At 39.9% G+C, this 17922-nt stretch overlaps 1 protein-coding gene across 2 annotated transcripts in view; it reads left to right on the top strand.

The window, feature by feature from the left end:
• Wdr70 (WD repeat domain 70) overlaps positions 1–17922 on the top strand; it is a 227894-nt gene that overhangs the window by 72560 nt on the left and 137412 nt on the right. For both annotated transcript variants that reach the window (XM_031360273.1, XM_031360272.1), the window contains exon 9: positions 1503–1579. In XM_031360273.1, the coding sequence (XP_031216133.1) occupies positions 1503–1579 (77 nt within the window). The remainder of the gene's footprint in view (positions 1–1502; positions 1580–17922) is intronic.

Below are 17922 nucleotides of genomic sequence, written 5' to 3'. Positions count from 1 at the left end.
AAAAAAAAAGAAGAGGAGGAGGAGAAAGAGGAAGGGAAGTAAAGAGACTGATAACATAAAAATAACTGCTGAAGATGCATGAGATAATGTTGACGTCTAGAGGAGTGGTAGTACTAAAAGAAAAATGTAGACTTGAGAAGTATATTTGATAGACTTGGAAGAAGATTGGATGGAAGATGGAATTTGATTTTGATTATATCTAGAAGACTAGGGGATTAGGGCTGGGGGAGTATTTAAGGATGACTCCCAAGTTTATAGCTTCACTGGGAAGCAAACTGAAAGTGAGTTAGAGACTATAAATCAAGATTTCCTTATTGGACATATGTGTTTGAAATGAACATAAGTATGACAATTGGAGAATTAGAAACATGATTGCAAGTTCAGATACAGAAAAGTAGCATGACTCACTGAAAGACTCCCCTAACTGCACCCTCTGGGATTGTGTAGTGTGGGATGTGTTTTTATGTGCATCCATATTTGATGTGTATTCTGATTGATTTGGCTGTATATTAGTTTTTATACCATTATCATGTTTTTCTCTTTTTATCTAGTCCCCATAGATATTGCTTCAGTTCATGTCTCCTTACTGCATCAAAGGGACTCTACCTTGGTGGTCCCTGTTTGTTCCATAGAATCAGTAGGATGACACTAAATACTATTTGAGGGATTGTGGACAATTTGGACTGAAAATGATTTTTAGACTTTGATTTCAAATTTATTCTTTCCAGAGAGGCACTGATATTTTTCTTGTATAACTTTAGTTTGGACTTTGTTAGAGATATTGTCATTATTCTATAAGAACTGATAGACTCTTTTCTGCCTCTCCTGATCCTGATTCACTATGTAAGAGACTCCTCCTAACTATACTCCGTGGGATTGTGTGGTATAGGATGCATTTGTATGTGCATCTGTATTTGATGTGTATTCTGGTTGATTTGGTTCTATATTAATTTTTATACCATTATCATGTTTCTTTGATTCTAGTATTTTTAATGTTCTCTATTTTAGGTAGAGATAATTTCCCTGCGAGTTTGAAATATTTTTCTCTTCTCATATTTATTGTTACAGCTAGGTTGTGGAATCAGTATTGTTAACATAGTTTTAAGATGTAACAATTTTCTACCTTGGTCTCTTGCTTTGTTTGTTTGTAAATGCTTTTTACTTTCTTAATTGTTTTCTATTAAAGAAAAGATCATGACTTTAAAGAAGGACCTTGTGTGCTTTGGGTTTTGCCTCTTTTTTTTTTTTTTTCTAAGAAGAATATACCAATAACTCTATCTCCCTTATTAGGAACCTGTGACAGGTAAACACTACTGGTTTCCAGACTGGTTAGAGACTGGGAAACAAGTGAAATCCAGCATGTGTACGAGGTGAAGTTGGTGCAACATAATACTAGTTTATAAGTAAGGTAGTCTGTTTCGAGGATGCCCAAAGGCAATTTACTCAAATGTGTGATGTCAGTATGTTTTACCTTTTAACCCCTCTCCTCTTTCTTCTTTAAGGGCCATACAGCAATGCTTCATACTGGCTCATGGCATCCCAAAATAAAAGGAGAATTTATGACTTGCTCAAATGATGCGTAAGTATTGGTACTTTTTTAAACGCTTCAATAGATTTTAGACTCTCTTAACCATTGTATCATGGCAACCTCAACTCTTTACTTTTAAGGAGTGGAGTAGTAGGAATGTTGGTGTTTATGTGTTCCTATTCTTGACTTTGCTTTGACTTCTGTCTGCAGTGTAGTTTAGTTAAACAAGTATGGATGCTATGGAAATGAGAGATTTTGTAAATTCCAGTAGAGTCTATCATGGGACACACTGGATTAGGTTGATGCTGGTAGAGGACCGAAATGGCTTGGCAAGTATGACTAGGATCTCTGCAGTGGAGACTGACTCCATCTGAAATGAGACCGTGCCACTGTACAAGCTGTCTGTTCTTCAGCCATAGTTCTTTTGGGGATCACTCGCCTTGAAGCACAGACTACATTATCCATATCCTTTACCTCTTTCTTTCTTTCTTTCTTTCTTTCTTTCTTTCTTTCTTTCTTTCTTTCTTTCTTTCTTTCTTTCTTTCTTTCCTTCTTTTTGTATACTGTAGCTGTCTTCAGACAGATCTGCAGACAGATCTCATTATGGGTGGTTGTGAGTCACCATGTGGTTTCTGGGATTTGAACTCAGGACCTTTGGAAGAGCAGTCAGTGCTCTTACCCATTGAGCCATCTCACCAGTCCCCCTTTACCACTTTTTTTTTTTAAAAAAAGATTTATTTATTATTATAAATAAGTACACTGTAGCTGTTTTCAGGCGCACCAGAAGATGGCATCAGATCTCATTACGAGTGGTTGTGAGCCACCATGTGGTTGCTGGGATTTGAATTCAGGACCTTCAGAAGAGCAGTTGGTGCTCTTACCCGCTGAACCATCTCACCAGCCCCCTTTACCACTTTCTAGAGTGGTCTGGCAATAATAAATTCACATGAATTGCAACTTGATTGACTTTTTTTTATTGGCCTTTGACTTAGAATAGTAGTTATTTCTGAGCTGAGGTGTGAACATTATACTCTGCTCTGAGGTTCTGCCACTCTGGGCCTTGTGTTCCATTGGAAGTGAGTATTGCAAGATAAAAGTACAGGGATACCCAAAGATAAACAGTGTAGTGCTTTATGTGGTGATTATTGCTGGATAAAGTTAAACTAAAGGAAACGAAGGGTAGAGATGGCTGGTGAGACGGCTTAGTGTGTACAGATTCCTAACAAGCCAAGCTTGATTGTGAGCCCCACATAATGAAATGAGAGAATAGACTCCTGCAAGTCTAGGACTTCCACAGGGATACTTTGGCATGTGTGTGTCCATGTGCACACACACATGTAAAACAAAGAGAGAACATAGAAGGATTTACCACTCATAAAGCACTTATTGTTGTTGTTGTTCTTTTTTTTTTTCTTTTATACAAGCACTTTTTTTTTTTTTTTGTAGTATTTTTGAGACAGGGTTTCTCTGTGTAGTCCTGGAACTCACTCTGTAGACCAGTCTGGCCTCGAACTCAGAAATCCGCCTGCTTCTGCCTCCTAAGTGCTGGGATTAAAGGTGTGAGCCACCACCGCCCGTTGTTGTTCTTCTTAAGGTATATGGTTAAGCAGGGGCCTAGGCACACATGTAGTTCTACCAGTGAACTACAGCCTGACCCTGTGAAAGTCTTCTTTTAGTTGAGACTTAAATCATACAGAGGAGGTTGCTATAAGGGAAGGAGCTTTCCTGGCCTAGGTGATCCTATGTCTAGAAATCCTGAGACTGAAGACAATAGAGCACGTTTGAGGGAAAGAAGATGACTTAGTTGACATTTTGTAGGTTGGTAGGAAAGATGAGAATGATAGGAAATAAATTTGAGAAGAAAGACAAGAGCCAGTCAAGTAAGTATTTTAAGCCAAGTGTAAAGGACCAGAATATTGATACAGTGAAAACCCAAGGAATTGAACAGTGTCAAATTTAACATTAATGTTTTCAAGTGAGATGCCACTGGGATAATAGTTAACATTCACTGAGAATGCACATTCAGTTAGTCTGAGCAATGTACTTTATGATGTTACGCTTGCTACAAGCGGGTAGACAGTAATGTGATTATGTATCTCAAATGAAGAAGCTGATTATGACTTCATCAATAGTATTTAATTCTAAGTGCCCGAGCCAGGATTTGAACCCATTGTGAGTGATTACACACAAAATGATGGTAATCAATTTATAGATTCAGATACAAGATATAAGTCCCTTTACAGAAGGAATGGATATAAGACCTCATTTCATAAAGAACACTGGAGTGTCTTTCTCTTTGGAAGGACAAATTCCCTTTGTCTTGAAGTTTTCTGGTACATCATTGTGATGTGATACTTCTGCTAGATTACCTGCATGTGAAGATGGTCATGAAAGGTCACTTACAGTTACAGAGGTTCCTTAGATCCTCATGCAGTTCAAATTGTGTTTTGAGGCATGGAGACATTCTGGCTGTGCAGAGCAATCTACTCGGTGATCTACTCGGTGATCTACTGATATGTGGGTGTATAGCCACCCACTGGACCACAAGCAATCCTCTAGGGCTTATATCCTTGAAGAAAACAGTCTTTCTTAGTAACTAAATAAAAGTTTTCATAAAGTAACATTTTAAAAGATAATCTCTGAGCCTTAAATGTGAAATTGGTAGCATCCTCCTTTCCCCAAGGTTCAGGTATCATCAATTTTTTATTTTAAGAAAATTCTATTCTATGCAAACTTACATCTTATTTTTAATTCTTAACTTTGTATTGACAAGTGAAAGGTATATTTTTCCTTCTTGTGTTATTTTTGTTTGGTTTGAAATCACTATTATCACTGACCTTTTCTACTTCATTGGTTTTTATTTTTTAAAAGTGTGTGTGTTGTATGCTGAGTGTAGCTATGCGCATGTGTGTTTAGGTGCTCTGAGGCATTAGATCCCCCTAGACCAGCCACTTGATGTAGATGGCAGGAACTGAACGCATGTCTTCTGGAAGAGCATTAAGGGCTTTAGCTCTGAGTCATCTTTCCAGCCCCCTGTTTTGGAGATTTTAATGTGGGCATTTAGGGTTTAAGCAAAGATGTGTGAGCAGATTCCATCAGTGATAGCCTGTTTTGCTTGCTCCTCATTCTTGTTTTTTTTTTTTAAAGATTTATTTATTTATTTTATGTGTATGAGTACACTGAAGCTGTACAGATGCTTGTGAGCCTTCTTGTGGTTGTTGGTGTCTTAGTCAGGGTTTCTATTCCTGCACAAACATCATGACCAAGAAGCAAGTTGGGGAGGAAAGGTTTTATTCAGCTTACTTCCACGTTGCTGTTGATCACCAGAGGAAGTCAGGACTGGAACTCAAACAAGTCAGGAAGCAGAAGCTGATGCAGAGGCCATGGAGAGATGTTCCTTACTGGCTTGCTTCCCCTGGCTTGCTCAGCCTGCTCTCTTATAGAACCCAAGACTTCCAGCCCAGGGATGGCACCACCCACAAGGGGCCCTTACCCCCTTGATCACTAATTGAGAAAATGCCCCACAGCTGGTCTTATGGAGGCACTTCCCCAACTGAAGCTCCCTTCTCTGTGATAACTCCAGCCTGTGTCAAGTTGACACACACAACCAGCCAGTACATTTGGGAATTGAATTTTAGGACCTGTGCTCACTCTAGCTGACCCCGCTTGCTCCAGTGGGCTCCACTCGCTCAGGCTCAAAGATTTATTTATTATTGTAATTAAGTATAGCTCTCTTCAGAGGAGTCCAGCAGATCTCATTACAGGTGGTTGTGAGCCACCATGTGGTTGCTGGGATTTGAACTCAGGACTTTCGAAAGAGCAGTCATTGCTCTTACTCGCTGAGCCACCTTGCCAGCCCCAGCCTGCTCCTCATTCTTGTTTTATGCTCTTCCTTGTCTCATTTTGGACAACTCATTCAGACATAGTTTCTATTAAAAAGAACATGATATAGGCATAAAAAGAACATGGTATAGGCAGCCATTGACCTCAGCCTCCTTTCTTGTTTTTGCTCTGTGTACTGACTGCTAAACACACCCAGGAGTGTTTGCTAACCTGTGGCTTCACAACAGTGTTGGAGTAGAGAGTAGAATTCTGACAGTTGTAGCCAGTTATTCATGGAAGGAAGAAAACTGTGAACTAGCTTTGATATAATAGGAAAAAGGAATCTCTCCATTTGTGAGAACTGGTTCCAGTGGCGGCTAAGGTGGTGCTTACCGTTTTGTTCTGGCCCAACTTCTACCAGATTAAATTGAGGACCTCTGCATGTGTGTCACAGATACTCTAGTTCTCTTACTTCCATTCCAAAAGATTCAGTATGAAACAGAGACTGAGGTTAATCTGATCCAGGCATGGAATGAAAAAAGGGAGAGGGAAGATAACAGTTTTTTCTGTTTTGTCAACTTTACTACTGTGGAGTGTACATAAAGCAGAATTTAATAAAACTTTTATGAAAGTAAATGGTAATAAAAACCAGATGACATAGAAGATAAAATGCTTATGAGAGGGATTTATTTTTACTTGTGGGTTGATCAAATGTGATGGGGAGCCATTTTCTAATTTGTAGTAGCTTGCAGGGTAAGAGTATGGCCAGGGTAAGCATATGGCCCAGGGTAAGAGTATGACATAGGCTAAGAGTATGACCAGGGTGAGAGTATGGCCAGGTTGAGAGTATGGCACAAGGTAAGAGTATGACATAGGGTGAGAGTATGACCAGGGTGAGAGTATGGCCAGGGTGAGAGTATGACCAGGGTAAGCATATGGCCCAGGATAAGAGTATGACCAGGATAAGCATATGGCCCAGGGTAAGAGTATGACATAGGGTAAAAGTATGACCAGGGTAAGCATATGGCCCAGGTAAGAGTATGACCAGGGTAAGAGTATGGCCAGGGTAAGCATATGGCCCAGGGTAAGCATATGGCCAGGGTAAGATTATGACATAGGGTAAGAGTATGGCCAGGATGAGAGTATGGCCAGGGTAAGAGTATGACAAAGGGCGAGAGTATGGCACAGGGCGAGAGTATGGCCAGGGTGAGAGTATGACCAGGGTGAGAGTATGGCACAGGGTGAGAATATGACCAGGGTGAGAGTATGACCAGGGTGAGCGTTTGGCCAGGGTGAGAGTATGGCCAGGGTGAGAGAATGGCACAGGGTGAGAGTATGGCACTGATGTAATTGAGGTCTCAGCACAGAATGTCTAAAGTAGGAAGAAAATGTATTATAAATTTTGTAGCTCAATACTCTTAGGATTTCAGAATGCAACTGTTTTTGGAGATAATGCCATAAGAGAAGTGAATATGAGCCCAATATAGCATGATTGGTGTCCTTATAAAAAAAGGTGTGAGAGATGCATATCCCGAGAGAAAGGTCACAGGTTGCTACAGTAAGGAAGGCTGTAGCAGTCAGGAAGCCAAAGAGGAAGGGCTGTGGAAGAAACAAACTCCCCAACCCCTTCTTCACTGTAGACTTGTAGCCTCTGGAGCTATTACAAAATAAGTTTCTACAGCTTAAACAACCTAGCATATGACACATTGATGATTTATCTCATTTTAAATTGTCTGTCTGTCTGTCTGTAGGAGTGTGTGTGCCTGCAGAGGCCAGATGAGGGCATCAGACCCCTGGAGCTGGAGTTAAAGGAGACTGCTAGCGCCTGATTTGGGTGCTAGTATCTTAGAACTCCGCTTTCTTAAAAAAGCAGTATGGCTCTTGACTACCGAGCCGTCTCTCCAGCCCTACTGTGAACACTGGTGCTCAGTTCAAAGCCGCTCCTCCTTATCTTGCAGTTGACAGATGTCTTCTGTTCAGAAGCACTCTCACAGCTAAGATGGCTACATTTGGTGCCATTCCATAGGTTACTACATGTGTTTAAAATAGCATCTTCTTTTTCTTTTTGGTTTTTCGAGACAGGGTCTCTCTGTATAGCCTTGGCTGTCCAGGAACTCACTCTGTAGACTAGGCTGGCCTTGAACTCAGAAATCCACCTGCTTCTGCCTCCCAAGTGCTGAGATTAAAGGTGAGCGTCACCACCACCTGACTTAAAACATAATTTTAAAAAACAGTTCTTGCCTGTTCTTAGAGTTGAAAGTTCTTTGTGATGATTTTTGTAATGATAATGAAATAACTAGTGTTTTCCCTTTTTTTGGGTGTGTGAATCTGTACATTTTGAAATTTTTTTTAGAACAAAACCCACAAAGTGCTGGTGAGATAGTTCAAAAGTAAGAGTTCCGTGTCTGGAGTTTACATGGTTTGAGAGAGTGGATTCTGCTCCCCTGACTTCTGTATGTCCTCTATAGCCTGTGTACCTGTACACATTCCCACACAGTAAATTAGCCAATTGATACATGAATGCAAGAATCATTCAAAAGTTACCCAAGAAGCTCATGTGAAACTTGTTGATTAAAGCACACATACCTGTAGCTCTCAGAGCTTTCCCTCCGTTTGCTGGGTAGCAGCAGTTAAAGTAAGTGACTGTTATTAGCACTTCTGCATGTGACAGTCTCACCTGTCACAGTCACCTAACTTCGCCATAAAGTAAGCTGAAGTACCTTTGTTGATCTGCCTCCGTGTGGCTGTGTTATTCCCTCACCTTGAACACCTGTTCACTCTGTGTCCTGTTCTGTGTAGCCTTACTAGAAGAGTTCAGAGGTATGAAGGGAAAAACAAATGCTGGAGTTCAGAATTTGTGAGTTCCCCTCTATAGTGAAACACTGGCAAATGTTTCAGCTGTGGGCAATTGCTTTCTGAGCAAAAGTAGAGGGCTGTGTCCTGAAGAAAGCTTTCAAGTGTTTGCATTTTAATGCCTTTTTTTTTTTTTTTTTTTGGGTGAAGTTTTGTCATCTCCCCAGTGTTTGTTATTTCATTCTAATCCCATCTACTTTTCTGTAGTAACTCACTGTGAAATGTTTGTCCATGAATCCCAGGGTTTTTAAGCTGGAAAGTAAATGTCTGACTCCATCAGTCATCAGGAGAGAGTGAGAATATGGAAGAGTGGGCGGGTAGTGGTACACATGCAGTAATTCAGTGAGGAAAAAATAGTGGGAGGCTAGCAATTTGTAAGCTGAGGGCTAGCCTTCTCTGCAGGCACTGGGAGAAGCTAAGAACCACTGAAAAGATCCACGTTCACTTTGACCCCAGGCTGCAGTGGTCTGCAGAAAGTCAGGCCACACATGCGATATTAAACACCCCAGCAGCAGCATCAGGCGGATCACAGGCTGCAGAGCAGAAGGCTGCCAGTGCTATGGTTTGGGGAGAGCCTGGGGAACTTTCAGATGGGACTTTGAAAACAAATTCTATAAGTTGCTCTTATGGAAATTAATGAGAAAGAAAATGGATTTACCAAAGAATGAAAGGAAATCATATCTTAGATCTTTAAAGATATTACTGTCTAATACATGTAAAATATATGAAGAATCAGGATGATTTTACTTATAAGTAAAAGATATATTTAGGTTTTATCTAATTTATTATTTTAAACATCCATGCATGCATGCATATCATCCATCTAATGCTTGTACACGGGTGTGGGCATGCCCTTGCCATAGTACGTGTGTGGAGGTTAGAGGGTTAGTTTTCTCTTCCTACCATATGGGCTTTGGGGTTGGCACTGTCGACGTGCTTGCTGGCCAGCTCATTTACTGACTCAACCGTCTCACCAGCCCTAAGTTTAATTTCACGTACTGTGAAATGAGTAGAGACAAGAAAATTTAGTTTCACTCTGCCACCCTGCCTCAAAGAATGTTGTGAATAGAAAGAAAAGGTACGGGGTTGCTTTGAAGGAAAAAGTCATGGGAGCCATTACATAAATCATGTAACCTGTGACTCTTGATTTCCTTTCCTTTTTCTTCCAAAAAGAGAAAAAAATACCACCACCCCCACCCCAATAGTGAAGGGGCATTTTAATAATGGGTCAGAGGACTGCCAAAATGTTCTTTATTTTTTCTTAGGCCATCCTTTGCAATGTGACTCTGTAGCCACTCCCATTAAATTCCATACACCATTCATCTAAGCCAAGCAGCAGCACGGAAGTAAGGGTGTTTCAGTTCCCAGCTTAAACCTCTCAAGAGTTAATGTAGGCTTCTATTCCTTTAGGCTACGGCATTGCATATGATCAAGCCCTCTGCAGGGTGAGTGGTCAGGTGGAGAAGAGTTCAGTCTCAGCTTAGGTTACTCTAGACCAGCTTAGAAAGTCAGACCTGTGGGAGAGCTTGGGCTAGATTGGCAGGGCTGACACACTTGTTAACCCAGTTAAGAGGGGACAACTCAGTGGACTAGTAGTCATGTGAGAAATAATACATGCTTGTTCTTCTAAACCATTGAACTTTATGAATGAGCTATAAACTACTCAGATAATTTTATTGAAGTATGTAGGGTTGTGATTATAAGGAAAAATGTTTGTTCCTATATAACACCGATATGAATAGAAGTAAAATATAATGAGATGTACAAGATTTACATAACACAGCAAAAACAGAACATGAGTGAGCTTGTGTGTACAGATGCGACACACTGTTGAACTGTATGTGCTACATGTTGTTTGTTTCTTGGGTTATTTTAGCTTAAAAAACCTCTTGAAGCTTTAAAAAAAACCCAAAAAACTTGTATGTGGTCTTTCTTAATACCTGTGTATGTAGATGCCACCCCTACACATTTGTTACCTCTCATAAAAGCTGATTTTAAGGTGTAGAAAAGGGGATTCACGAGACTTTTGGCTAACTACCAAACCTTTTCTGATTTAATAAAAAATTTTTTTTTGATGTATTTTTAGTGTGTTTTAAGCCCTGCAAATCACTGTTGTATAGATTATGAGAATTGAGTGGCCAGAGACTTTCTGCATTGGAATTTTATACTAGAGTTTCTTTTGTGCGTCTCAGACTGCTCGGTGTGTAAGATGTCTGTGGAGAAAAGATCTCTAGTCTTTATTTGGAGAGTGCCAGCACCAAAGAATAAATGCATGAAAGAGCTGAAAAATAATATTAAAGAAAACCCTAAACAATGCCTTCCACACCTCCAAGCATTTTCTAAACCTAGCAATGCAGCTCTTTGTCTTTCTCAGAGCAATAGCCTGTGTTGTGCTTTTGGGGTAGAGTTCCTTGGAACATACCTTGGGAAATGAAGACCAGCAATAAAAAATGATTCAGATGATTGAATTCAATAAATTATAAATATTAAATTTTTATAGGCTCTAAAAATGAATTAGACAGTAAAAAATTTACCAAGTTTTGGCATGGCGTTATGGAAAGAATATATACTTGTAGTAAGAACCAGAGGAAGTTGGGTGCTGTACAAATATCTGTGAACAAGTAATTTGCTATTAAATTTTAGATTACTGAAAAATAAGATGATGCTGATTTCCAGATCTGAACCTGGGATAAATGTACAGCGCCTGTGTGTTCATGCGTATGTCTACCGGTTAATGTGAACGTGGAGGTGTCTTACACAGCTTGGTGAGCACCTCCTCTTAGAACGTGTGTGCAACTTGTTGAGTCTTATAGACTTTTTTTCTGGAAAGCTGCTAGGCAGATTTCAGTTGGCTTTTCATAATCAATAACATATGTAAACATAATTGTACAATTCTCTAAAGAATGGTGGTTCACATAAATGTATTCCAAAAAAGTAAATTTCCTATAACTCAAAGCTTTTTTTCCCTCAAGTATTTTGGAGGGAAACTTTAAAAACATCAGTTTTCTGCATTATTCATGAGTGTTTTGAATGTAGTTTAATATTTTCATAACTTACAAATCATTATCTCATGGTATACTATGCCTGAAAGTGCCTTGGCAGTATAGACCTATTTATAGTGTTAGGTTCTTGACTGCTCCCCTGCCCTGTTTCTGTTGTTGCCTTTCATTTTATACCTATAGAAATACCTGTTTCTCCTTTAGTTTCTACGTCTATCAAGAAGGCCAGAGCTGGAATAATCTAGCCCTCCCTCCCTCCCTCCCTCCCTCCATCCCTCCCTCCCTCCCTCCTTTTCCCCTCCCTCCTTTGCCCCTCCCTCCCTTCCCTTCTCTTCTCTTCCCTTCTTTTTTTAGAATTACAACAAACAAAAGACTATATATAACACGATTTTTAAACACATGGGCTTTTGCCACCCTCTTTGGCTACTAGGAGGTTTTCTTGCTGACTTTCATTCAGTTTCGGGGTGAGTTTCCATTGCCTAGGTTGCTGGGCGAGTCCTACAGAGTTAAACACATAGCAGTTCTGTGTGTGAGGCTGTCATTAAGACAGAAAATGCACTGTTCAGAACATGGCTCTGTCATGTTATGCCAAGCTTATATCTATTTGTATAAATTCTTTGATTCTCTCAGCTAATACTGTTTTTTATAAATCATTACAAAAGCCTATACTCAACAAAACTGGAAAACCTGGATGAAATGGACAATTTTCTAGATAGATACCAGGTACCAAAGCTAAATCAAGATCAGATAAACAATCTAAACAGTCTCATATCTCCTAATAAAACAGAGACAGTCGTTAATAGTCTCCCAACCAAAAATAGCTCAAAACCAGATGGACTTAGTGCAGAGTTTTATCAGACCTTCAAAGAAGACCTAATACCAATACTCCTCAAACTCTTCCACAAAATAGAAACAGAAGGTACTCTATCCAATTCATTCCATGAAGTCACAATTACTCTGATACCTAAACCCCACAATGACCTAACAAAGAAAGAAAACTTCAGACCAATTTCCCTTATGAATATTGATGTAAAAATACTCTATAAAATTCTTGCAAACCGAATCCAAGAACACATCAAAACGATCATCCATCATGATCAAGTAGGCTTCATCCCAGGGATGCAGGGATGGTTCAATATACAGAAATCCATCAATGTAATCCACTATATAAACAAGCTCAAAGGAAAAAAAAACCATATGATCATCTCATTAGACACTGAGAAAGCATTTGACAAAATCCAACACTCCTTCATGATAAAAGTCTTGGCAAGATCAGGAATTCAAGACCCATACCTAAACACAGTAAAAGCAATATACAGCAAACCAGTAGCCAACATCAGACTAAATGGAGAGAAGCTTAAAGCAATCCTACTAAAATCAGGGACTAGAGAAGGCTGCCCACTCTCTCTCTACCTATTCAATATTGTACTTGAAGTCCTAGCCAGAGCAACTAGACAACAAAAGGAGCTCAAAGGGATACGAATTGGAAAGGAAGAAGTCAAATTATCACTGTTTGCAGATGATATGATAGTATACTTAAGTGACCCCAAAAATTCCACCAGAAAGTTCCTAAACCTGGTAAACAACTTCAGCAAAGTAGCTGGATATAAAATTAACTCAAGCAAATCAGAGGCCTTCCTATACACAAAGGATAAACAGGCAGAGAAAGAAATTAGGGAAACAACACCCTTCACAATAGTTACAAATAATATAAAATACCTCGGTGTAACCCTAACTAAGCAAGTAAAAGATCTGTTTGACAAGAACTTCAAGTCTCTTAAGAAGGAAATTGAAGAAGATCTCAGAAGATGGAAAGATCTCCCATGCTCATGGATTGGCAGGATTAATATAGTAAAAATGGCCATCTTACCGAAGGCTATCTACAGATTCAATGCAATCCCCATCAAAATTCCAGCTCAATTCTTTACAGAGTTGGAAAGAGCAATTTGCAAATTCACCTGGAATAACAAAAAAGCTAGGGTAGCAAAAACTGTTCTCAACAATAAAAGAACTTCTGGTGGAATCACCATCCCTGACCTTAAGCTGTACTAAAGAGCAATTGTGATAAAAACTGCATGGTATTGGTACAGTAACAGGCAGGTGGATCAGTGGAATAGAATTGAAGACCCAGAAATGAACCCACACACCTATGGTCACTTGACCTTTGACAAAGGAGCTAAAACCATCCAGTGGAAAAAAGACAGCATTTTCAACAAATGGTGCTGGCTCAACTGGTGGTTAGCATGTAGAAGAATGCATATCGATCCATTCCCATCTCATTGTACAAAGGTCAAATCCAAGTGGATCAAGGACCTCCTCATAAAATTAGATACACTGAAACTAATGGAAAATAAAGTGGGGAAGAGCCTCGAGCACATGGGCACAGGGGAAAATTTCCTGAACAGAACACTAAAAGGTTATGCTCTAAGATCAAGAATTGACAAATGGGACCTCATAAAATTGCAAAGCTTCTGTAAGGCAAAAGATACTGTCAATAGGACAAAACGACAACCAACAAATTGGGAAAAGATCTTTACCAAGTCTATATTCGATAGAGGGCTAATATCCAATATATACAAAGAACTCAAGAAGTTAGACTCCAGAGAACCAAATAACCCTATTAAAAATGGGGTACAGAGCTAAACAAAGAATTCTCAACTGAGGAATACTGAATGGCCGAGAAGCACCTACAGAAATGTTCAACATCCTTAGTCATCAGGGAAATGCAGATCAAAGCAACCCTGAGATTCTAACTCAAAACAATCAGAATGGCTAAGATCAAAAATTCCGGTGACAGCAGATGCTGGAGAGGTTATGGAGAAAGAGCAACACTCCTTCATTGCTGGTGGGATTGCAAGCAGGTACAACCACTCTGGAAATCAGTTTGGCGGTTCCTCAGGAAATTGGACATAGTAGTACCTGAGGACCCAGCTATACCACTCCTGGGCATATACCCAGAAGATGCACCAACATGTAAAAAGGACACATGCTCTACTATGTTCATAGCAGCCTTATTTATAATAGCCAGAAGCTGGAAAGAACCCAGATGTCCCTCAACAGAGGAATGGATACAGAAAATGTGGTACATTTACACAGTGTAGTATTACTCAGCTATTAAAAACAATGAATTTATGAAATTCTTAGGGAAATGGATGGATCTGGAGGATATCATCCTGAGTGAGGTAACCCAATCACAAAAGAATGCACATGGTTGTATGCACTCACTGATAAGTGGATATTAGCCCAGAATCTTGGAATACCCAAGATACAATCCACAAACCACAAGAAACTCATGAAGAAGGAAGACCAAAGTGTGGATACTTTGAACCTTCTTAGAAGGGGCAACATAATACCTATGGAAGGAGTTACAGAGACACAGGATGGAGGAGAGACTGAAGGAAGGACAATCCAGAGACTGCCCCACCTGGGAATTTTTCCCATATATAATCGTCAAACCCAGACACTATTGTGGATACCAGCAAGTGCTGGCTGACAGGAGCCTGATATAGCTGTCTCCTGAGAGGCTCTTCCAGTGCCTGACAAATACAGAAGTAGAGGCTCACAGCCATCCATTGGACTGAGCACAGGTTCCCCATAAAGGAGCTAGAGAAAGGACCCATAGAGCTGAAGAGGTTTGCAGCCCTATAGCGGGGACAACAATATGAACTACCTAGTACCCTCAGCTCCCAGGGACTAAACCACCAACCAAAAAGTACACATGGTGGGACTCATGGCTCCAGATGCATATGTAGCTGAGGATGGCCAAGTTGGTCATCAATGGGAGGAGAGCCCCTTAGTCCTGTGAAGGCTCTATGCTTCAGTGTAGGGGAATGCCAAGGCCAGGAAGCATGAGAGGGTGGGTTCATGAGCAGGGGGTGGGGGGAAGCAATAGGGTCTTTTTTTTCAGAGGGGAAACCAGGAAAAGGGATATCATTTGAAATGTAAGTAAATCAAATATGTAATAAAAGTGTAAAAAAATACAGTGTTTTAGAATTTATAACTAAGAATTTTTTTTTTACTGTCAGCTTCTATCATTTTAAAATGAATACCTTTTTTTTTTTAAAATTCCTGTTCACTGGGTTGTTTGGATATATGTACATTTAGAAGTAAAAATATTTGTATATACTAGATAATTTTAGGGAAGAATTCTTTTAGCTTAGCAATGGGGCTAAAAATCCTGAAAATTTCTCATTCAAATTTGTTGTTAGATTAAGAATAGAAAATATTCTATGCTGTTTTTTTTTTTTTTTTTTTGAAGAGGGAAGGTGAGATGGTATTCTTCCTGTATTGCCCCGATGCTCCCAGATTCCTGGACTCAATTGATCCCTGCTGACTTAGTCTAGAGTTGCTATGACTACAGGTGTCAGCAGCTCGCTACTGTCCCTGGCTACTCTGGAACATCATAAAGCTCTGTTACTGCATGAGTTCTGGCAATAATGAGAACCTATTTGAAATTAATTCTACAATCTAAATGTGCACATATTGGTATTAGTTTGATAACTGAAAGTTTAAAAGAGAAGAAAGATATAGGTCATCTTTAATTTGTTATTCATTTGGTCCATGTGTTGGCTATGTGCTGTTTACATAGATGAATGTGTTGTGATATTGTAATGAGTGATATAGACATGTACAGTTAATGTGTTAATAGGTTAAAAATATCTTTCGGGCTGGTGAGATGGCTCAGAGTTTAAGAGCACTGACTGTTCTTCCGAAGGTCCTGAATTCAAATCTCAGCAACCACATGGTGCCTCACAGCCATCTGTCCAGTTATAGTGTACTCATATAAATAAAATAAATAAATAAAAGAAGTATCTTTCTCAAAATAGTTTGCTTTTACTTAGTTTTATGTTGAGAACTGCACAGTAGATACAAAGTTGAGACAATACTAACATGTTGCAGAGTTAGCCGAACAAATTCTATTTCTAATGTAACTTTAAGTTGTCGTTTGACAATGTTATACAAGTATATAATATATTTCAATCATATTCAGTCCCCATCCCCTCACTTTTCATCCTCCCATGCCTCTGGACCCCTTCTTTCCACTGAATTTCAATATAATGACTTGTATGAGCATGTGGGAGGGGTTGCTTACTGGATGATGCATCTCAGCAGTGTCTGTCTGCTGATGAACAGTAGCTCCCTACCCTCAACAGCCGTTAACTTCCAGTAGCTCTCAATGGCTGCTGGGTTCTCACAAGCCCCTCCCCATCCCATGTGGACTCCCTCCCCATAGCCTGGACAGTATCGAAAGCAAAACAGTGCCACTTGGGCCCCAGGGCTGAGGCTGCCCACCTGTTGAGCGAAACCTGGTTCCAGTTACATTCAAAAGCTCCACCCCCACAGAGTAACAAGGAAGTCACTGATTGGACTGTTACACTGACGTATTTTGGGGGAAGGGTTTTTGGCCCAGGTAATATATCTGTTGGGAGAACAAAGGATTATTATTAAAGAACCAAGATGGCTGAGCAGTAATGTCTCCCGTCTAATTTTTACCCTTCCACGTGGGTAGGGTAGGTATGTCTGTGGCCACTCTATCCTATCTCTAACTCTCTAGCAGCTGCTCCTCCTTTCTAACTCTATTTTTCCAGGCTACCCACTGTTTAACGTTACTGCAGGACGGTAACAATCCCATGCTAGGACACTGACAGTCTGGACCTTGGCAGCTTTTGTGTGTGTGAGCATAGGTGCTGTCACGTTCATGGATGCAAAGTATCTTTCCTATGTGGAATACAGCATTTCACATCATTCCTTTCTGGTCTGGGGCCCTGCCATTCATCGACCCTCTCTTCTGTGGTGTTCCCTGCTGCCTTGACAATGGGATGATGTAAATGTATTATTTAGTGCAGAGTACCCAAAAGTCACTCATTCTCAGTATTGTGGCCAGTTAGGAGTGAGCGTTCAAAGCCTGCTGCACAAAGAAGTTCTTTGACCAAAGCTTAGTAGCCTTAATCTATGTGTATAAGCATAAATGTTTTGAGAGCAGTTCAGCACATGCTCATTTAGCAAGACAGCAGTGTAGGCTTTCCCTAGGACCTCTGACCTCCCTGCTGTTATAGTACCAGGAATGACTTGATCAGAAAAATAAACAAGACTTCAATTGTCTTGTAAATATCACCATATAGGTAAATGTGTGAGCACCACAGTTTTAATGTTTCACTTAAAATTCAACCACAGATATATAAAGTGATTGTCTGAATTAGTGTTTGTGTAAAAGTTTTCTTTAAAAAGGATGTATTTATTATGTATTTATTTTTTATGTGTATAAGTTTGCGTGCACATGCATGAGTTCTCTGTGCACCATGTATGTGCAGGTGCTCTTAGAGGCCAGAGGAGGGTGTCAGGACTTCCGGAACTGAAGTTGTAGGCAGTTGTGAGCCTTCTGTTGTGGATGCTGGGAACCAAACTTGTGTCTTATGCTAGAGCAGTAAGCATTCTGAACTGCCGAGCCACCTCTCCTGCCTCAGGTTATTTATTTTTACACAATTTAATTTACTATAAAGAAGACAAGATGTGGCTTTATTTTTACTTGTACCGTAGCATGAGAAAAAATGTTGAATAGCATGTATGTGTGTGTGTATGTGTGTGGAGACCAGATTCTGGTGCCCAGCACCTCCTCAATGGCTTTTGCATCTTACGCTTTCATGCTCACAGTAAGACGTGTTATTTTTGCTGCTCTTCATTTTATCCTTTAGTGGGAATGACCCTCCTTCCTTTTTTTTT

Source organism: Mastomys coucha, unplaced genomic scaffold, assembly GCF_008632895.1.
Source record: "Mastomys coucha isolate ucsf_1 unplaced genomic scaffold, UCSF_Mcou_1 pScaffold8, whole genome shotgun sequence".
In the NCBI taxonomy this organism is placed as follows: domain Eukaryota; kingdom Metazoa; phylum Chordata; class Mammalia; order Rodentia; family Muridae; genus Mastomys; species Mastomys coucha.
This window is presented reverse-complemented; position numbering and strand designations above follow the sequence as displayed.